The 22469-nt window shown below is 44.6% G+C and overlaps 1 protein-coding gene across 7 annotated transcripts in view; it reads right to left on the bottom strand.

The window, feature by feature from the left end:
• LOC125630861 (uncharacterized) overlaps nucleotides 1–22469 on the bottom strand; it is a 111670-nt gene that overhangs the window by 23216 nt on the left and 65985 nt on the right. For 6 of the 7 annotated variants that reach the window (XM_075124858.1, XM_048837000.2, XM_075124857.1 and 3 more), the window contains exons 17-23: nucleotides 22183–22383; nucleotides 11695–11843; nucleotides 10382–10541; nucleotides 10026–10134; nucleotides 4658–4791; nucleotides 2780–2891; nucleotides 1013–1242 (exon numbers count right to left, since the gene is read on the bottom strand). In XM_075124858.1, coding sequence (XP_074980959.1) covers nucleotides 1013–1242; nucleotides 2780–2891; nucleotides 4658–4791; nucleotides 10026–10134; nucleotides 10382–10541; nucleotides 11695–11843; nucleotides 22183–22383 — 1095 coding nt within the window. Of the gene's footprint in view, nucleotides 1–1012; nucleotides 1243–2779; nucleotides 2892–4657; nucleotides 4792–10025; nucleotides 10135–10381; nucleotides 10542–11694; nucleotides 11844–16019; nucleotides 16313–22182; nucleotides 22384–22469 lie in introns of those variants that run through there. The other variant, XM_075124859.1, reaches the window with a different exon arrangement.

The following is a 22469-nucleotide window of genomic DNA, read 5'->3' as shown; positions in this document are numbered from 1 at the left end:
TTACCTTCCGCCTCTCGGGGAGGTGGAGTACAGACTCGACGGGAGAATGCTCTGCCATCGACTTAGCAGGTCTTCACCAGACCCGCTAAACTGACACCGCTGCATCAATAGCAGCAGTGCCGATTTAGCTGTAAGTACAGACAAGACCCGAGAGGCAGAAGACTGTACTCTAGTTTGGTGTAGAATGGCAATTAATAGGTTTGTAAAATATTCAAGCCAAGTGTTGCAACTGACAAACTTTATAAAAAGTGCTGAAGGAAGCCACAGTGGTTCCAGGTCTGTGGTAGATAAATCACGATCTAAAAGCCAGTCAGCCAGCGGCATTTCAGAAGTACTCAAAGGCACTAACTTTCATGGAGGACCAATGAATGAATAAAAGGGGGGAGGAGGGGAGGCTGGGTTCCTAGAGTCTTAAAAAAAAGTTAACTTATCTTCTTGAAGTCTGTTTTCCAACTTCTCACATCTCCAATTAATCACAAACATAAGAAAAAAAACTCTGTGGCAGAATGCTCCACACAAGACGTTTCTGGCATAAAGGATTTATTTTGAACAAGTTAGGGCTGTGCAAGGGTCCAAAATCAAACTTACCTGGGAAACTAGTTAAAACTCAACTACTGAAAGGAGAAACAGCTTCGCAATGTGTACAAACCTGCCTGAGGGTAGAGAGTGGTCACAGAAAGAATGAACATTTCCAGTGAGGATAAATTTCAAGAGGAGAAAAAGGGAGAATCTCTCTCATCTAATATCGGTGCAGAAAAAAAAAATCCTCCCTGTTAGCATGGAATCCATGGGTATACTATATTACGCCAGTGAATCTTTTGAGACAGGGAAATAGGATATACCATATATTCTGACTGTGTAGCACTTGGAATAATAGGGCTCTAAGTTTCACACCACTTTGGCAGAAATATTTCTGCTGGTTTCTCTTGTGCCTTCTCTTTTGGACACTCAAATCTCCTCCTACTGAACATCCCTCCCAACCCAAGGGAAGAGGTGCTTTTAAATTCAGTACCTGAATGGGATTAATGTGAGAAAGTGTCATGGTCCCAATGTGGATGATATTGCACTTTCCCAAGAAGTTTGGGGGATCCAAGCCTTCCTGCAGCTCCCTCTTTAATGGCAACCTTCTCCCAGGAGAAGCAGGTACAGAACAGCTCTCTGTCTGGTTGAGGTTGGGAAGAACATAATCTACACGGGATATTTTACAAATCTTGCTGACTTTGGCACAGATGTTCACTAAAACTGGACAAAACATTAAAGGAACAAATGTTATTCCCTCCGCTGACCAGCAGTCCTACCGGTTCAAAGCTGCACCTGTTATAAATGCAAGACACATTGAAGCCAGGCTTTCCACAGCAAGAAATGGGTAGCATTAACACGAACTGTACCGCTCCCAATAAGCTATGTAACCGCTTAAACTGGAACACTGCCAAGTAATCAATTTCGTGCAAGGTTTTCCAGTGGATACACGGCACCTGGTTCTGTGTAGAAGACACACCTGGTGCGGCTGGCAGCCCATTCCCAGGAGAGTAGAGATACCATTGGTCATGTCTGCCATCCTTGTGGATCTTCCCCTTTCAGTTATCCTTCCATCCTTTCAGTTATTCTCCCTTTCAATAAGGATAAGTGCAGGGTCCTGCACTTAGGATGGAAGAATCCAATGCACCGCTACAGACTAGGGACCGAATGGCTAGGCAGCAGTTCTGCGGAAAAGGACCTAGGGGTGACAGTGGACGAGAAGCTGGATATGAGTCAGCAGTGTGCCCTTGTTGCCAAGAAGGCCAATGGCATTTTGGGATGTATAAGTAGGGGCATAGCGAGCAGATCGAGGGACGTGATCGTTCCCCTCTATTCGACATTGGTGAGGCCTCATCTGGAGTACTGTGTCCAGTTTTGGGCCCCACACTACAAGAAGGATGTGGATAAATTGGAGAGAGTCCAGCGAAGGGCAACCAAAATGATTAGGGGTCTGGAACACATGAGTTATGAGGAGAGGCTGAGGGAGCTGGGATTGTTTAGCCTGCAGAAGAGAAGAATGAGGGGGGATTTGATAGCTGCTTTCAACTACCTGAAAGGGGGTTCCAAAGAGGATGGCTCTAGACTGTTCTCAATGGTAGCAGATGACAGAACAAGGAGTAATGGTCTCAAGTTGCAGTGGGGGAGGTTTAGATTGGATATTAGGAAAAACTTTTTCACTAAGAGGGTGGTGAAACACTGGAATGCGTTACCTAGGGAGGTGGTAGAATCTCCTTCCTTAGAGGTTTTTAAGGTCAGGCTTGACAAAGCCCTGGCTGGGATGATTTAACTGGGAATTGGTCCTGCTTCGAGCAGGGGGTTGGACTAGATGACCTTCAGGGGTCCCTTCCAACCCTGATATTCTATGATTCAGTTGATGTATATACAATTATGCTTGTGTGTGAAAAGTCTGCCTCTGAGGACACACCACTAGAAGGGGCAGGCACGCAGCCCAAATCTAACAAATGCAAAACTCTTTTTTTTAGGGATGGTAAAGTACAGTTCAGCACCCTTTTTAGTATGAGAGCATTACAGTTCAAAACTTAAAGACAGCACAATTTCGATCAGCACACTCTGAAGTATGAGATTACTGAATTAGCTGCAGCAATGCTTACTTGTTATAGCTCACATATGTAACCACCCTCTAACTGCTCCACAAGACGGTGCTGAGTGCTATGATGTTCTGTCTCTGTGTGCAGCATTCACTCTAAACATTGTTTACAGGGACGAGAGGAAGCCTACGTGTAAGCAATAGCCTCTTTACCTGGAATAATTCCATCATTTTTCTGGACACGCTTCAGCATTGGTTCAAACTGCAGATTCAAGGATTTAGTCAGCTCCTGAACCAAGCACTCAAAACTACCACCGATGTCGATCTAAAACAAGACAAGGCTTCAAGGTTTCATGTTACACTCTAATTTTCTTCAAAATGGATATTAATTCTCTTTTAGTCAGCAGGGCCCTTTTCGTTCAGTAGGCTGCTTCACCACTAGATCACTCTAATCAGGCTAAATCTCTTTGATAATCCCCGTATAAGAGCAACAACCAAAACAAAACAAGTGAAACTCAGAGGGGAGAAGGCTCAGGTTGCAGTTTTATACGGAAACCTTGTACATTAAGTATCCGGGACACAAGCCTCCCTCTCCCGTTTATCTACACATAGTCACTTGGTGAGCTCACATTTTTCATGGCATGGGACATGTTTTTATAGTCTTGTGGCCTGCCTCCTCTCCCTTTTGCAACCCGATGGACCCGCTCTCCTCCAGTTCTCAGTTACACAATGTGCATAGGCTAGGCTGGCTCCTCTTCCTTATTTCCAACTACTTGTATAGGGCACCAGGGCTCTTTGCCACCAATAGCCTAGAAACAGCTGGAACCAAAGAGGAAGAATCTGCATAATGTGACCTATCAAGACCCCTGCAGGTCATGGGCTGCAGTTTGAGGACCATTTTAGCGAGCAAACAACCAGTTAGTGAGACTACAAATAAATTTTAAAATCTGACATGTTTAAAATCAGGTCCAAATTATACGGTTGCTCATGCAGAGGTACTCAACTTTGCTGAAGTACTACAACCGCAATTTTATCATCGTCTTTAATATAAAAGTCTGACCCCTGGAGATGACCAAAACCAGCATGCAATGCTTTGTCTGAACCGTAGATTTCCTGTATCTCTCTGCCTCTTCACGTCTTTTCAAACCTCATTTGAAGATGGAATTAAAAAATAAAAAAAATATAAATACTGGTTTAACTCTAAAGCATACTGAAATATACAGCAGAGCCTCAGAGTTCTGAACACCTCGGGAATAGAGGTTGTTCGTAACACTGAACAAAACGTGATGTTTGTTCTTTCAAAACTTTACAACTGAACACTGACGTAATACAGCTTTGAAACTTTACTATGCAGAACAAAAATGCTGCTTTCCCTTCTTTTTTATAGTTTACATTTAACACAGCACTGTACTATATTTGCTCTTTTTGTTCCCAGTCTCTGCTGTTCCTGATTGTGAACCTCCAGTTCCAAATGAGGTGTGTGGTTGACTGGTCAGTTCGTAACTCTGAGGCTCTCCTGTAACAGGCATGTATGACACTATGAAGAGTTGTTTGTAATAATAGAAATCTGATTACTAGTAGCTCATCAATAAGTCAGCTTACTGATTCAAACAACCTAAAAGCAGTAGGAGTCAAGTGTGAAAGAAACTGGAGACAGCAATCATGGTATGTAGCCCCATGGTACTGTCCCCATATAGAGACTCACTTCAAGGAGGCATCCTGCACAAAGCTTGTCTATCGGTGTTTCACACAAAATCTTTCACAGACAGTAGAAATCTTTCCATCCAGTCACAGTTTCTTGAAAGTTATTCTCCCTTCTCCACACTAGACAAGATTATTAATAGCACTGGAATCTCACCAGGGCTAAAATCCCAGTAAATACTGCAACAAGAGTCAAACTAAACACAACGGGAGGGGTTCACTTCTAATACTGGCTGCCATTCTTGCTACTTAACTGCAAATGGAAAAGCTACAATGCTTCTTCCAAGTCATACTAAACAGCATGGTCCCGTGACCTGAGAGACAGCAGTTATATCACATTGTACAAGGTCAGCTACTTTCCAGAAGAGGGCTAATTCTGTTTCATCTCACCTGGAGCAGGTCAAGCTGGTGCCGTAACTTATCAGTGACACAGTTAAACATGGTCTCCTTCTGATTGCGGACGTGCCTCTGCATAAGATCTTTCATTCTCTGGAAACAGCCAGGACCATTCAGTTGGCTACAAACTACAGAAGAGAGATGGTATTTAAATGTCAGCACATAATCTTACAAGTGTTGGTGCAGCCTTGCCCACATGCTACTCAACCAACGGCCTGAATGGCAATCTGTCAGGATGCCTGGTGCCACACAATGACTACTAAAATGGAAAAGGCAATCTAATAGAGGTGTGGCCTACAGAGACTGCAAGTGCCAACCAGAGATGACCCATGCCTGCTGATAGTGGAGGGGGACAACCCCAGAACAGCCCAAGTCATGCCCCGCCCCCAAAGCAGTGCCTCCCTCCCAGAAAGCAGTGGCCCCTCCCTGCACCTCCCAGCTGTTCCTCCTGCCTGCTCAGCTGTCCTGTAGGGAGGAGGCCCGACCGCACCATGTGATCAAGCCTCTGGAGGGGGGCACATGACCCTACACGTCCCCCCCTCACACACACGTATTGCCTCTGGTCCCAGCATATGCTGCTTCATTTTGATCCAAGTGGCCATACTAAACTGCACACTGGGACGGCGTTGAAGGCACTAGACAGCCTTACGATTTGTGAAGCCCCAAGCTGTCATGAGGAGAGAAGTTCTCCCTCTCGGGAGCAAGAGGGGCAAAGCTTGCATGCGAAACAGGGCTCCACACTGAAGATAAGGTGGGACATAATCTTCATTGTAGAACTCTGCTATATTTAGCTTGTAGACCACACAGACTGTGAACTACACAGCCAGAAGCTTTGTGGTCATGACACGGAGCACTTCTCTAGTGCTTTTATAGCAAACCATAGCGGCATATATACAGGCATCATAACCGTCACTGTGGGTTAAACTCAGGATGTTCAGCACCAAACATACAAACCTCTACTACCTGCATTACTGACCCTCTTTAGCTGTGAGAAAGCAGCAAATTGTATGCTCTGCACCTAGTCCGTAGGGGGAGTCATCAGCACATAAAAAAAGCCAGGGTATTACACGTTGATCCCTCAAGCTCTTTTCACCAAGGAATGTGAGAAGCTACAGACCTGACAGCAACTTCAGTAGAATATGGTAGTGGATTGGTTGCTAGGTTGTCTTCTGGCACCCTTAAAACATATCAGTACATTTCAAAACCCATAAGGTCTCCACAATCCCTAGACTTCTAATCTCAAAACAGTGGACAGCATTTGACCTACCACTCTTCTGCTTTCATCATCACATGCTTCCAATTTTAAATAAGCCCAGACCTATGCAATCATAAACACAGCAGCAAAGTATTACTTCATACATGCCACCATATGAAGCAATCACTACAGTGTCTCTGAAGTCCTTTATAAAGTTTCCAGAGACTTATTTTGGTGTGGCTCCTAACATCCAGAAGGATTACAGGAACAGGATAGCCTTCCTGTATTTCAACTAAAAAGAAAAGGAGTACTTGTGGCACCTTAGAGACTAACCAATTTATTTGAGCATGAGCTTTCGTGAGCTACAGCTCACTTCATCGGATGCATACCGTGGAAACTGCAGCAGACTTTATATATACACAGAGAATATGAAACAATACCTCCTCCCACCCCACTGTCCTGCTGGTAATAGCTTATCTAAAGTGATCATCAGGTTGGGCCATTTCCAGCACAAATCCAGGTTTTCTCACCCTCCACCCCCCCCACACAAATTCACTCTCCTGCTGGTGATAGCCCATCCAAAGTGACCATTCTCCCTACAATGTGCATGATAATTAAGGTGGGCCATTTCCAGCACAAATCCAGGTTTTCTCACATCCCCCCCACCCCCATACACACACAAACTCACTCTCCTGCTGGTAATAGCTCATCCAAACTGACCACTCTCCAAGTTTAAATCCAAGTTAAACCAGAACATCTGGGGGTGGGGGGGTAGGAAAAAACAAGAGGAAATAGGCTACCTTGCATAATGACTTAGCCACTCCCAGTCTCTATTTAAGCCTAAATTAATAGTATCCAATTTGCAAATGAATTCCAATTCAGCAGTTTCTCGCTGGAGTCTGGATTTGAAGTTTTTTTGTTTTAAGATAGCGACCTTCATGTCTGTGATTGCGTGACCAGAGAGATTGAAGTGTTCTCCGACTGGTTTATGAATGTTATAATTCTTGACATCTGATTTGTGTCCATTTATTCTTTTACGTAGAGACTGTCCAGTTTGACCAATGTACATGGCAGAGGGGCATTGCTGGCACATGATGGCATATATCACATTGGTGGATGTGCAGGTGAACGAGCCTCTGATAGTGTGGCTGATGTTATTAGGCTCTGTGATGGTGTCCCCTGAATAGATATGTGGGCACAGTTGGCAACGGGCTTTGTTGCAAGGATAAGTTCCTGGGTTAGTGGTTCTGTTGTGTGGTATGTGGTTGTTGGTGAGTATTTGCTTCAGGTTGGGGGGCTGTCTGTAGGCAAGGACTGGCCTGTCTCCCAAGATTTGTGAGAGTGTTGGGTCATCCTTCAGGATAGGCTGTAGATCCTTAATAATGCGTTGGAGGGGTTTTAGTTGGGGGCTGAAGGTGACGGCTAGTGGCGTTCTGTTATTTTCTTTGTTAGGCCTGTCCTGTAGTAGGTAACTTCTGGGAACTCTTCTGGCTCTATCAATCTGTTTCTTTACTTCCGCAGGTGGGTATTGTAGTTGTAAGAAAGCTTGACAGAGATCTTGTAGGTGTTTGTCTCTGTCTGAGGGGTTGGAGCAAATGCGGTTGTATCGCAGAGCTTGGCTGTAGACGATGGATCATGTGGTGTGGTCAGAGTGAAAGCTGGAGGCATGCAGGTAGGAATAGCGGTCAGTAGGTTTCTGGTATAGGGTGGTGTTTATGTGACCATTGTTTATTAGCACTGTAGTGTCCAGGAAGTGGATCTCTTGTGTGGACTGGACCAGGCTGAGGTTGGTGGTGGGATGGAAATTGTTGAAATCATGGTGGAATTCCTCAAGGGCTTCTTTTCCATGGGTCCAGATGATGAAGATGTCATCAATATAGCGCAAGTAGAGTAGACTCCAGCGAGAAACTGCTGAATTGGAATTCATTTGCAAATTGGATACTATTAATTTAGGCTTAAATAGAGACTGGGAGTGGCTAAGTCATTATGCAAGGTAGCCTATTTCCCCTTGTTTTTTCCTAACCCCCCCACCCCCAGATGTTCTGGTTTAACTTGGATTTAAACTTGGAGAGTGGTCAGTTTGGATGAGCTATTACCAGCAGGAGAGTGAGTTTGTGTGTGTATGGGGGTGGGGGGGGGTGTGAGAAAACCTGGATTTGTGCTGGAAATGGCCCACCTTAATTATCATGCACATTGTAGGGAGAATGGTCACTTTGGATGAGCTATTACCAGCAGGATAGTGAGTTTGTGTGTGTGGTTTTTGGGAGGGGGGTGAGAGAACCTGGATTTGTGCAGGAAATGGCCCAACTTGATTATCATGCACATTGTGTAAAAAGTTGTCACTTTGGATGGGCTATCACCAGCAGGAGAGTGAATTTGTGGGGGGGGGGTGGAGGGTGAGAAAACCTGGATTTGTGCTGGAAATGGCCCACCTGTTGATCACTTTAGATAAGCTATTACCAGCAGGACAGTGGGGTGGGAGGAGGTATTGTTTCATATTCTCTGTGTGTATATAAAGTCTGCTGCAGTTTCCACGGTATGCATCCGATGAAGTGAGCTGTAGCTCACGAAAGCTCATGCTCAAATAAATTGGTTAGTCTCTAAGGTGCCACAAGTACTCCTTTTCTTTTTGCGAATACAGACTAACACGGCTGTTACTCTGAAACCTGTATTTCAACTGTTGTTCTTTGGTGAGACTGCCATTTCATAAAAATGTAAGAATGACCATATTGGGTCACACCAAAGGTCCATTTAGCCTAGTATCCTGTCTTCCGATGGTGGCCAGAAGGAATGAACAGAACAGGTAATCATCAAGTGATCCATCCCCTGTTGCCCATTCCCAGCTTCTGGCAAACAAAGGCAAGGGACACCATCCCTGTCCAATCTGGCTAATAGCCATGGATGAACCTATCCTCCATGAATTTATCTAGTCCTTTTTTGAACCCTGTTATAGTCTTGGCCTTCACGACATCCTCTGGCAAGGAGTTCCACAGGTTGACCATGTGTTGTACAAAGAAATATTTCCTTTTGTTTGTTTTAAACCTGCTGCCTATTAATTTCATTTGTTGACCCCTAGTTCTTCTGTAATGAGGAGTAAATAACACTTGCTTATTTACTTTCTCCACACCAGTCATGATTTTAAAGACCTCTATCTTATCTGCCCTTAGCTGTCTCTTTTCCATTCTGAAAAGTCCAATCTCTCCTCAGATGGAAACTGTTCCATACCCCTAATCATTTTTGTTGCCCTTTCTGAACCTTTTCCAATTCCAATATATCTTTTCTGAGATGGAGTGAGCACATCTGCACGTAGTATTCAAGATGTGGGCTTACCATAGATTTATATAGAGGCAATAAGATATTTTCTGTCTTATTATCTATCCCCTTCTTAAGGATTCCCAACATTGTTTGCTTTTTTGACTGCCGCTGCACACTGAGTGGGTGTTTTCAGTGTCAGATTTCACTGTCAGATGGAGGCACGCACCACACCTGGGTGCTACTCCATTGCTGTGACAGACTCCAGCTCTAGCTCTGTGCAGTTCCACAGCACTGCTGTGGAATTTCATTCTCTGCTCCTTCTCTCCCTTTTGAAGATGCTAAGTGATCTACAAATACACAACATTATTACTCAGCTGCTCAAGAATAAGAATGTAAAGTGATCCCTTTGAGCTAGGCCTTTGAAATGTAAGAAATGAAAGTGGGAAAAGCAGACTCAACAGGCGGAGTCATGTAGTGACACTACCACCAGCCAGGTTTCAGAGGAGCAGCCGTGTTAGTCTGTATTCGCAAAAAGAAAAGGAGGACTTTTGGCACCTTAGAGACTAACCAATTTATCTGAGCATAAGCTTTCGTGAGCTACAGCTCACTTCATCGGATGCATGCTGTGGATCTTCTGCAGTTTCCACAGTATACATCCAATGAAGTGAGCTGTAGCTCACGAAAGCTTATGCTCAGATAAATTAGTTAGTCTCCACGGTGCCACAAGTACTCCTTTTCTTTTTACCACCATAGAGATTTCCATATTACCAGCTTGGGAACCATTCTGTCCAGTACTAACTGGCAGAATTCACCACTGCACAGATGTTTAGCGTCACTGCTACAATTTGGTTCCCAGGTCAGGAACTCAATGCACAGGAAGCCAGACTTAGCCCAGCTATAGGATTTTCCTACCTGCATATACTGGTTTCATGCTAGCCTGTATTTCTGGCGTCAGGACACGGGATATACCACGCTGCCTTTTATTGATGTACTCCGTCTGATCCAGGAGAAAGTTACACATCTGAGAAGTGAAGGAAGGAAAAATCAGTATGGTTTGCTACAAAAAGTTCTCTCATTTCAAATGAAGTGGCTGCTTACTAAACGTTGCCCATTACCCACAACAGTTATATTACTTGAGCATTTGCAGATTCCCTATAGTAAGCACAGGGCAAACTGTAAACAGTGAGGCATCCTCACCATATTTACCCAACACAAAACAGACAAGTTTTGAAGGGCATCCACTGCATGGACCCCCTTGCCAATCTTACCAAAGCCTGGACAGCTTCCATTTGATGCCTCTGAATGACGCTTACTGGCTCTGTGTTTCTGCCTTTTTCCTGGAGCTTGTTCTTGAGATCTCTGAAGAAGTATTTCAATTTATCTAAGATGGCTTTGCTGAACTGTTTGATGGACTCCCCCAATCTACAACTGGAAGGGGGAAAATACATTCAAGGATTAATCCAGGCACCTAAGGGCATGAGTAACACGCTGCAATGCCAAAAGGGGCATTTGGGGGCATGATCACCATGCACTTAACTGCTCTTGGAGGAGATAAAATGGTGGGGTCATACTGATGACCAAATGATGAAGTTATGTCCAGAGAAATGAGTTCTATGAAACATCTGCATTTTTTTTCCACAGGGTCTAAAGTCCCACTACAAATGCTAGGTGCCCTTTCAGGGAACCCTTGCTGCATCAGATCTGTCTGTTTCTGTCCTGGGCTTTCCTACTTCTATAACAGCTTCCATCAGAGGATCTCAAAGCACTTTATACCTTTTAATGAAGCGGTGTATTAGTACCTATAAAAGATAGACCACTATCCAGTATGGCAATTTATATAATGGATCTACTGTTCCAAAGTTTGGATCACATAGGCTACAAGTGATTGATTTCTTAATTCAGAAGAGGATATTTTAAATAAGTACTGTTACTCCATGATATAAATAATATTCTCCAAAGGATTAGTAAATTTTACGTTCACTTAAGAGTTTCAGAATTTAACACCTTCATCCTTGTTAAGACTTGCATTACAATACAAGTTATAACTAGTACACAGATACAGTGTATAAAGACTGTATTTTTAAAATAGTAATTGAATACACGAAGCGACTAGAGAATAGGGCCCCCATTCTGCAACCGCACTTAAGAAAACTGGGCTCTGTGCCAGCACTCTGGCATTTGGTTGCAAGACTAGGGACTGTGTGATACAATTTAATACAAAAATACAAACGAGTGCATAACTAATCCTTTCCCATTTAGGAAGCAATGCAAATTAGACACTAAATCAGCCATGAGGTGATCTCCACCTTTTGGGAGACAGGAAGTGAATTGGAAGGCTCAGCCCCTCAGGGGAAGAAATCATGAAGTTTTGCCATTCCCTGTATCAAATGCTGGAATATCATTTCACCTACGGCATAAAGTGGCCTGAGGACATTAGAGAACAGAGGCCATGCATTTTGTACCAGCTCATCTCGCTGTTTTTGGCAGACAGCACAAAATTGTGTTTGTTTTTATACCAGAGAGGTTTGCAAGTGTCTTGTGTTAGTCAGAATGTCCTAGTGTGCAGTGAAAAGGAGGGTACCTGAAGACGTCATTCCATGTCATGGAGATTGCACTGGATATTGGCTCTGTGAGTTGCTCATTGAAATCAACAAAACCACATGCTCCAGAGCTGTAGACACCTTGACGAGCGCACACAGCTCGATACGTAGCATAGGGGTATCCAATAACCTGTGAAATAGAAAGCAAAGAGAGAGAGGGTCTCTCACAGTATTTCAATGTACACAGGAGACAGCGGTTCAACTCTAAGACATGAATATGCTCTTTGGTTGCTCACAGGTGAGAAATGTACCTTTGGGATAACCATATCATATCTGTGCAAGGCACTGACAGGGTATGATTTAGCTTCTGAGTGCTGTAAAGTAATACAAATAAAAAGAGCAGCTCAAAAGGGATAGTCAACTTACCATGACAATTCCTTGCCCACTTATGGACTACTAGGTGCTGTTCCCCTACAGAAATAAGACAACTACGTGCCAATGCAGAATAGTTTTCAGGGAGGTGGCGTGAGATACACGAGAACAGCGAGCAGACTAAGAGGCAGGAGTGCAGCACCCATACAATGTTCTATTATTTGTATTCAGGTACTGGTTAACGGCTCCAATCACAGCTCCATTGTAGTGGGCACTGTACAAACACACTTAATACAAAACTCAGAAATCTAGATTACAAGTGAAACTGGCAGATGGATGAAACTCACAAATGGCTGTTTCAGAGTAACAGCCGTATTAGTCTGTATTCGCAAAAAGAAAAGGAGGACTTGTGGCACCTTAGAGACTAACCAATTCATTTGAGCATGAGCTTTCGTGAGCTACAGCTCACTTCATCGGATGCATACCATGGAAACTACAGCAGACTTTATATACACACAGAGAATATGAAACAATACCTCCTCCCACCCCACTGTCCTGATGGTAATAGCTTATCTAAAGTGATCATCAAGTGGGCCATTTCCAGCACAAATCCAGGTTTTCTCACCCTCCACCCCCCCACACAAATTCACTCTCCTGCTGGTGATCATAGAATCATAGAATATCAGGGTTGGAAGGGACCCCAGAAGGTCATCTAGTCCAACCCCCTGCTCGAAGCAGGACCAATTCCCAGTTAAATCATCCCAGCCAGGGCTTTGTCAAGCCTGACCTTAAAAACCTCTAAGGAAGGAGATTCTACCAACCTCCCTAGGTAACGCATTCCAGTGTTTCACCACCCTCTTAGTGAAAAAGTTTTTCCTAATATCCAATCTAAACCTCCCCCACTGCAACTTGAGACCATTACTCCTCGTTCTGTCATCTGCTACCATTGAGAACAGTCTAGAGCCACCCTCTTTGGAACCCCCTTTCAGGTAGTTGAAAGCAGCTATCAAATCCCCCCTCATTCTTCTCTTCTGCAGGCTAAACAATCCCAGCTCCCTCAGCCTCTCCTCATAACTCATGTGTTCCAGACCCCTAATCATTTTTGTTGCCCTTCGCTGGACTCTCTCCAATTTATCCACATCCTTCTTGTAGTGTGGGGCCCAAAACTGGACACAGTACTCCAGATGAGGCCTCACCAATGTCGAATAGAGGGGAACGATCACGTCCCTCGATCTGCTCGCTATGCCCCTACTTATACATCCCAAAATGCCATTGGCCTTCTTGGTAACAAGGGCACACTGCTGACTCATATCCAGCTTCTCGTCCACTGTCACCCCTAGGTCCTTTTCCGCAGAACTGCTGCCTAGCCATTCGGTCCCTAGTCTGTAGCGGTGCATTGGATTCTTCCATCCTAAGTGCAGGACCCTGCACTTATCCTTATTGAACCTCATCAGATTTCTTTTGGCCCAATCCTCCAATTTGTCTGGGTCCTTCTGTATCCTATCCCTCCCCTCCAGCGTATCTACCACTCCTCCCAGTTTAGTATCATCCGCAAATTTGCTGAGAGTGCAATCCACACCATCCTCCAGATCATTTATGAAGATATTGAACAAAACCGGCCCCAGGACCGACCCTTGGGGCACTCCACTTGATACCGGCTGCCAACTAGACATGGAGCCATTGATCACTACCCGTTGAGCCAGACAATCTAGCCAGCTTTCTACCCACCTTATAGTGCATTCTTCCAGCCCATACTTCCTTAACTTGCTGACAAGAATACTGTGGGAGACCGTGTCAAAAGCTTTGCTAAAGTCAAGAAACAATACATCCACTGCTTTCCCTTCATCCACAGAACCAGTAATCTCATCATAAAAGGCGATTAGATTAGTCAGGCATGACCTTCCCTTGGTGAATCCATGCTGGCTGTTCCTGATCACTTTCCTCTCATGCAAGTGCTTCAGGATTGATTCTTTGAGGACCTGCTCCATGATTTTTCCAGGGACTGAGGTGAGGCTGACTGGCCTGTAGTTCCCAGGATCCTCCTTCTTCCCTTTTTTAAAGATTGGCACTACATTAGCCTTTTTCCAGTCATCCAGGACTTCCCCCGTTCGCCACGAGTTTTCAAAGATAATGGCCAATGGCTCTGCAATCACAGCCGCCAATTCCTTCAGCACTCTCGGATGCAACTCGTCCGGCCCCATGGACTTGTGCACGTCCAGCTTTTCTAAATAGTCCCTAACCACCTCTATCTCCACAGAGGGCTGGCCATCTCTTCCCCATTTTGTGATGCCCAGCACAGCAGTCTGGGAGCTGACCTTGTTAGTGAAAACAGAGGCAAAAAAAGCATTGAGTACATTAGCTTTTTCCACATCCTCTGTCACTAGGTTGCCTCCCTCATTCAGTAAGGGGCCCACACTTTCCTTGGCTTTCTTCTTGTTGCCAACATACCTGAAGAAACCCTTCTTGTTACTCTTGACATCTCTTGCTAGCTGCAGCTCCAGGTGCGATTTGGCCCTCCTGATATCATTCCTACATGCCCGAGCAATATTTTTATACTCTTCCCTGGTCATATGTCCAACCTTCCACTTCTTGTAAGCTTCTTTTTTATGTTTAAGATCCGCTAGGATTTCACCATTAAGCCAAGCTGGTCGCCTGCCATATTTACTATTCTTTCGACTCATCGGGATGGTTTGTCCCTGTAACCTCAACAGGGATTCCTTGAAATACAGCCAGCTCTCCTGGACTCCTTTCTCCTTCAAGTTAGTCCCCCAGGGGATCCTGGCCATCCGTTCCCTGAGGGAGTCGAAGTCTGCTTTCCTGAAGTCCAGGGTCCGTATCCTGCTGCTTACCTTTCTTCCCTGCGTCAGGATCCTGAACTCAACCAACTCATGGTCACTGCCTCCCAGATTCCCGTCCACTTTTGCTTCCCCCACTAATTCTACCCGGTTTGTGAGCAGCAGGTCAAGAAAAGCGCCCCCCCCAGTTGGCTCCTTTAGCACTTGCACCAGGAAATTGTCCCCTACGCCTTCCAAAAACTTCCTGGATTGTCTATGCACCGCTGTATTGCTCTCCCAGCAGATATCAGGAAAATTAAAGTCACCCATGAGAATCAGGGCATGCGATCTAGTAGCTTCTGTGAGCTGCCGGAAGAAAGCCTCATCTACCTCATCCCCCTGGTCCGGTGGTCTATAGCAGACTCCCACCACCACATCACTCCTGTTGCACACACTTCTAAACTTAATCCAGAGACACTCAGGTTTTTCTACAGTTTCGTACCGGAGCTCTGAGCAGTCATACTGCTCCCTTACATACAGTGCAACTCCCCCACCTTTTCTGCCCTGCCTGTCCTTCCTGAACAGTTTATAACCATCCATGACAGTACTCCAGTCATGTGAGTTATCCCACCAAGTTTCTGTTATTCCAATCATGTCATAGTTCCTTGACATCACCAGGACCTCCAGTTCTCCCTGCTTGTTTCCAAGGCTTTGTGCATTTGTATATAAGCACTTGAGATAACCTGTTGATTGCCCCTCATTCTCAGTATGAGGCAGGAGCCCTCCCCTCACAGACATTCCTGCCTGTGCTTCCTCCCGGTATCCCGCTTTCCCACTTACCTCAGGGCTTTGGTCTCCTTCCCCCGGTGAACCTAGTTTAAAGCCCTCCTCACTAGGTTAGCCAGCCTGCTGGCAAAGATGCTCTTCCCTCTCTTCGTAAGATGGAGCCCGTCTCTGCCCAGCACTCTTCCTTCATGGAACACCATCCCATGGTCAAAGAATCCAAAGCCTTCTCTCCGACACCACCTGCATAGCCATTCGTTGACTTCCACGATTCGACGGTCCCTACCCAGGCCTTTTCCTTCCACGGGGAGGATGGACGAGAACACCACTTGCGCCTCCAACTCCTTTATCCTTCTTCCCAGAGCCACGTAGTCCGCAGTGATCCACTCAAGGTCATTCTTGGCAATATCATTGGTGCCCACGTGGAGAAGCAGGAAGGGGTAGCGATCCGAGGGCTTGATGAGTCTCGGCAGTCTCTCCGTCACATCGCGAATCTTAGCCCCCGGCAAGCAGCAGACTTCTCGGTTTTCCCGGTCAGGGCGGCAGATAGATGACTCAGTCCCCCGGAGGAGAGAGTCCCCGACCACCACCACCCGCCTTCTCCTCTTGGGAGTGGTGGTCGTGGAACCCCCAACCTCAGGACATCGCATCTCATGCCTTCCAACCAGCAGAGTCTCCTTCTGCTTTCTCGCCCCAGACATATCATCTGGTCCACTCTCCGCAATGGTACCTGTGGAGAGAACATGAAAGCGGTTAGTTACCTGTGTCTGTGTTACTGGAACCCAGACATTCCGCTTACCTCTTCTGGAGGTCACATGTTGCCAAGCTTCTTCACTGGCCTCATCCAAAGTGATAGCCCATCCAAAGTGACAACTCTCTACACAATGTGCATGATAATCAAGTTGGGCCATTTCCTGCACAAATCCAGGTTCTCTCACCCCCCTCCCAAAAATCACACACATAAACTCACTATCCTGCTGGTAATAGCTCATCCAAAGTGACCACTCTCCCTACAATGTGCATGGTAATCAAGGTGGGCCATGTCCAGCACAAATCCAGGCTTCTCACCCCCCCACCCCCATACACACACAAACTCACTCTCCTGCTGGTAATAGCTCATCCAAACTGACCACTCTCCAAGTTTAAATCCAAGTTAAACCAGAACATCTGGGGGTGGGGGGGTTAGGAAAAAACAAGGGGAAATAGGCTACCTTGCATAATGACTTAGCCACTCCCAGTCTCTATTTAAGCCTAAATTAATAGTATCCAATTTGCAAATGAATTCCAATTCAGCAGTTTCTCGCTGGAGTCTGGATTTGAAGTTTTTTTGTTTTAAGATAGCGACCTTCATGTCTGTGATTGCGTGACCAGAGAGATTGAAGTGTTCTCCGACTGGTTTATGAATGTTATAATTCTTGACATCTGATTTGTGTCCATTTATTCTTTTACGTAGAGACTGTCCAGTTTGACCAATGTACATGGCAGAGGGGCATTGCTGGCACATGATGGCATATATCACATTGGTGGATGTGCAGGTGAACGAGCCTCTGATAGTGTGGCTGATGTTATTAGGCCCTGTGATGGTGTCCCCTGAATAGATATGTGGGCACAGTTGGCAACGGGCTTTGTTGCAAGGATAAGTTCCTGGGTTAGTGGTTCTGTTGTGTGGTATGTGGTTGTTGGTGAGTATTTGCTTCAGGTTGCGGGGCTGTCTGTAGGCAAGGACTGGCCTGTCTCCCAAGACTTGTGAGAGTGTTGGGTCATCCTTCAGGATAGGTTGTAGATCCTTAATAATGCATTGGAGGGGTTTTAGTTGGGGGCTGAAGGTGACGGCTAGTGGCGTTCTGTTATTTTCTTTGTTAGGCCTGTCCTGTAGTAGGTAACTTCTGGGAACTCTTCTGGCTCAATCAATCTGTTTCTTTACTTCCGCAGGTGGGTATTGTAGTTGTAAGAAAGCTTGACAGAGATCTTGTAGGTGTTTGTCTCTGTCTGAGGGGTTGGAGCAAATGCGGTTGTATCGCAGAGCTTGGCTGTAGACGATGGATCATGTGGTGTGGTCAGGGTGAAAGCTGGAGGCATGCAGGTAGGAATAGAGGTCAGTAGGTTTCCGGTATCGGGTGGTGTTTATGTGACCATTGTTTATTAGCACTGTAGTGTCCAGGAAGTGGATCTCTTGTGTGGACTGGACCAGGCTGAGGTTGATGGTGGGATGTAAATTGTTGAAATCATGGTGGAATTCCTCAAGGGCTTCTTTTCCATGGGTCCAGATGATGAAGATGTCATCAATATAGCGCAAGTAGAGTAGGGGCTTTAGGGGACGAGAGCTGAGGAAGCGTTTTTCTAAATCAGCCATAAAAATGTTGGCATACTGTGGGGCCATGCGGGTACCCATAGCAGTGCCGCTGCTATGCAGGAAGTGGCCCAACTTGATTAGCATGCACATTGTGTAAAAAGTTGTCACTTTGGATGGGCTATCACCAGCAGGAGAGTGAATTTGTGTGTGTGTGTGGGGGGGGGGGGGTGAGAAAACCTGGATTTGTGCTGGAAATGGCCCAACTTGATGATCACTTTAGATAAGCTATTACCAGCAGGACAGTGGGGTGGGAGGAGGTATTGTTTCATATTCTCTGTGTGTATATAAAGTCTGCTGCAGTTTCCACGGTATGCATCCGATGAAGTGAGCTGTAGCTCACGAAAGCTCATGCTCAAATAAACTGGTTAGTCTCTAAGGTGCCACAAGTACTCCTTTTCTTTTTACAAACGGCTGTGTAGATTTACTAGTGGTTGTGCAGCATTTTTAAAATGCACGATGCTGTTTAACTGGGAGAGGTGAAGCAAACAGTGACAGTAAATGAAACACATCTTAGCACAATTAGTCATTCACTGAGCTACAGCAGCCAACATCTTCTCTATTACCCACAAAACCCTTACATGACTAAAGTCTACACCATCTACCCAGAGCAATGCACATTTTTGCTAACAACCCTTGGAATTTTCTTCATTTCAGTGGAATGGGGGTGCCAGCACTGCCCTTTCCTTCCATAAGGTATTTACTAAGAACATAAAAATGGCCAGACTGGGTCAGACCAAAGGTCCATCTGGCCCAGTATCCTGCCTTCCAACAGTGACCAATACTAGGTGCCTCAGAGGGAATGAACACAGCAGGTAATCATCAAGTGTTCCATCCCGTCACCCATTCCCAGCTTCTGGCAAATGGAGACTAGGGACACCATCCCTGCCCATCCTGGCTAAAGCCAACGATGAACCTATCCTCCATGAATTTATCTAGTCCTTTTTTGCACCCTGTTATAGTCTTAGCCTTCACAACATCCTTTGGCAAGGAGTTCCACAGGTTGACTGTGTTGTGTGAAGAAATACTTCCTTTTGTTTTAAACCTGCTGCCTATTAATTTCACTGGATGACCCTTAGTTCTTATGTTATGAGAAGTAAACAACACTTCCTTATTTACTTTCTCCACACGAGTCATGATTTTATAGACCTCTATCATATCCCCCCTCAGTCGTCTTTTTTCCATGCTGAAAAGTCCCAGTCTTATTAATCTCTCCTCATATGGAAGCTGTTCCATACCCCTCATCATTTTTGTTGCCCTTTTCTGAATCTTTTTTCAATTCCAATATATATGTTTTAAGATGGGGCGAGCCCATCTGCATGCAGTATTCAAGATGTGGGAGTACTATGGGTTTATATAAAGGCAATAGGATATTTTCTGTCTTATTATCTATCCCTTTCTTGATGATTCCCGACATTCTGTTCGTTTTTTGACTGCCGCTGCACACTGAGTGGATGTTTTCAGAGAACTATCCACAATGACTCTGAGATCTCTTTCTTGAGTGGTAACAGCTAATTTAGACCCCATCATTTTATATGTATAGTTGGGATTATGTTTTCCAATGTGCATTACTTTGCATTTATCAACACTGAATTTCATCTGCCCTTTTTTTGCCCAGTCACCCAGTTTTTCACAGTTTGCTTTGGACTTAACTATCTTGAGTAGTTTTGTATCATCTGCAAATTTTGCCACCTCACTGTTTACCCTTTTCCAGATCATTTATGAATATGTAGAACAGCACTGGCCCCAGTATAGACCCTTGGGGGACACCACTATTTACCTCTCTCCATTCTGAAAACTGACCATTTATTCCTACTCTATGTTTCCTGTCTTTTAACCAGTTACCAATCCACGAGAGGACCTTCCCTCTTATTCCATGACTGCTTACTTTGCTTGTGAGCTTTTGGTGAGAGACCTTGCCAAAGGCTTTCTGAAAATCTAAGTACATTATATCCACTGGCTCCCCCTTGTCCACATGCCTGCTGACCCCATCAAATAATTCTAGTAGATTGGGGAGGCATGATTTCCCTTTACAAAAATCATGCAGACTTTTCCCCAACAAATCACGTTCATCTATGCATCTGATAATTCTGTTCTTTAGTATAGTTTCAACCAGTTTTCCTGGTACTGAAGTTAGGCTTACCGGCCTGTAATTGCTGGGATCACCTCTGGAGCCTTTTTAAAAAATTGACATCACATTAGCTACCCTCCAGTCATCTGGTACAGAAGCGGATTAAAATGATAGGTTACATACCACAGTTAGTAGTTCTGCAATTTCACATTTGAGTTCCTTCAGAACTCTTGGGTGAATACCTGGTGACTTATTACTGTTTAGTTTATCAATTTATTCCAAAACCTCCCCTATGACACCTCAATCTGGGACAGTTCCTCAGATTTGTTACCTAAAAAGAATGGCTCAGGTTTGGGAATCTCCCTCACATCCTCAGCTGCAAAGACTGATGCACAGAATTCATTTAATTTTTCCGCAATGGCTTTATCAGCCTTGAGTTCCCCTTTAGCATCTCAATCATCCAATGGCCCCACTGGTTGTTAGCAGGCTTCCTGCTTCTGATGTAGTTAAAAATTTTTTTTGCTATTACTTTTTGAGTCTTTGGCTAGCTATATTTCAAATTCTTTTTTGGCTTTCCTAATTCTATTTTTACACTTCAGTTTATGCTCCTTTCTATTTTCCTCAATAGGATTTAGCTTACATGTTTTAAAGGATGCCTTTTTGCCACTTACTGCTTCTTCTACTTTGTGGTTTAGCTGCAGTTGCACTTTTTTGGTTCTCTTACTATGTTTTTTAATTTGGGGTATACATTTAAGTTGAGCCTCTATTATGGCGTCTTCAAAAAGTTGCCATGCAGCTTGCAAGGATTTCATTTTTTGCGCTGCACCTTTTAATTTCTGTTTAATTAGCTTCCTCATTTTTGTATAACTCCCCTTTCTGAAATTAAATGCTACAGTGTTGGGCTGATGCGGTGTTTCCCCCACCACAGGGATGTTAATTATATTATGGTCACTATTACCAAGTGGTTCAGCTATAATCACCTCTTGGACTTGATCCTGTGCTCCACTGAGGACTAAATCAAGAATGGACTCTTCTCTTGTGGGTTCTAGGACTAGCTGCTCCAAGAAGCAGTCATTTAAAGTGTCAAGAGACTCTCTGCATCCCATCCAGAGATGACATGTATCCAGTCAATATGTGAATAGTTGAAATCCCCCATTATTATTATGGAGTTTTTTATTTTTATAGCACCTCTAATCTCCCTGAGCATTTCATAGTCACTATCACCATCCCGGTCAGGTGGTCGGTAATATATCCCTACTGCTATGTTCTTATTATTCAAGCATGGAATTACTATCCAAAGAGATTCTATGGTACAGTTTGGTTCATTTAAGATTTTTTTCTTCATTTGATTCTACGCTTTCTTTCACATATAGTGCCACACCCCCACCTGCACGAACCTATTCTGTCCTTCTGATATATTTTGTACCCTGGTATTACTGTGTCCCATTGATTATCCTCGTTCCACCAAGTTATGCCTATTATATCAATACCCTCATTTAATACGAGGCACTCTAGTTCACCCATCTTATTATTTATAGACTTCTACCATTTGTATACAAGCACTTAAAAACTGTCACTGCTTAACTCTCTGCCATTACATGATGTAATTGAATGAGACTCTTTCATTTGACTGTTTCTCATCAGATCCTACTCATATTTTATCTTCCATCCTCTCCTCTTTACAAGGATATAGAGAATACCCATTAATAGATCCTCCCCTAAGGGATGTCTCTGTCTGAACCACATGCTCCTCCGCACCTGTCGGTTTGCCCCCCAGCTCTTAGTTTAAAAACTGCTCTACGACCTTCTTAATTTTAAGTGCCAGCAATCTGGTTCCATTTTGGTTTAGGTGGAGCTCATCCATTCCGATGTATAGATTCTTTCCTTAAAACTACCACCACTAATACCCCACCCCAGTTACATAGCATTTTTAGAGTGATGCAAAAAAAACACTAGATAGTCCTCATCACACCGCTCCAACATAGATCAGCATTAGCATCATTTTATATTTGGCTTTGTACAGAACACAGTACATGGAGAGCAGAGGGGTACAATAATGTAAGTGCAGAAGGAAAGAGCAGTGAAAGGCAGCACTAAGCTTGAGAGGCAGGCAGGATGGCAAGGGTGTTGACAATGACAGCATAGGAGAGGGTTTGGCAAACAGAAGCACGTATCTTACAGGTAAACCCCAACTTCTGACTTTGTCTTCACACAGCTCCTCTGCCCTTCTGGCTCCTTTCTTTAGGCTGGCGAGAATGAGGACAGAAAAATAGTACTTGATGTCATGGAGGCTGTCTTCCACGGCCTCCTGAAAGAGCGTGGGTAGTCTCGACAGGCACTCCTGCACGATTTCTTGAACCTGGGCCCGGTGAGAATTGTCCTGAAAGGCAAACAGAGAAGATCCTAACAGGGCAATGTAAAAAGCTCTCAGTGCAACAGGCACATGAGGCCATCTACATCCCTGCT

This window comes from Caretta caretta, chromosome 2 (genome assembly GCF_965140235.1).
Source record: "Caretta caretta isolate rCarCar2 chromosome 2, rCarCar1.hap1, whole genome shotgun sequence".
Lineage (NCBI taxonomy): Eukaryota > Metazoa > Chordata > Testudines > Cheloniidae > Caretta > Caretta caretta.
This window is presented reverse-complemented; position numbering and strand designations above follow the sequence as displayed.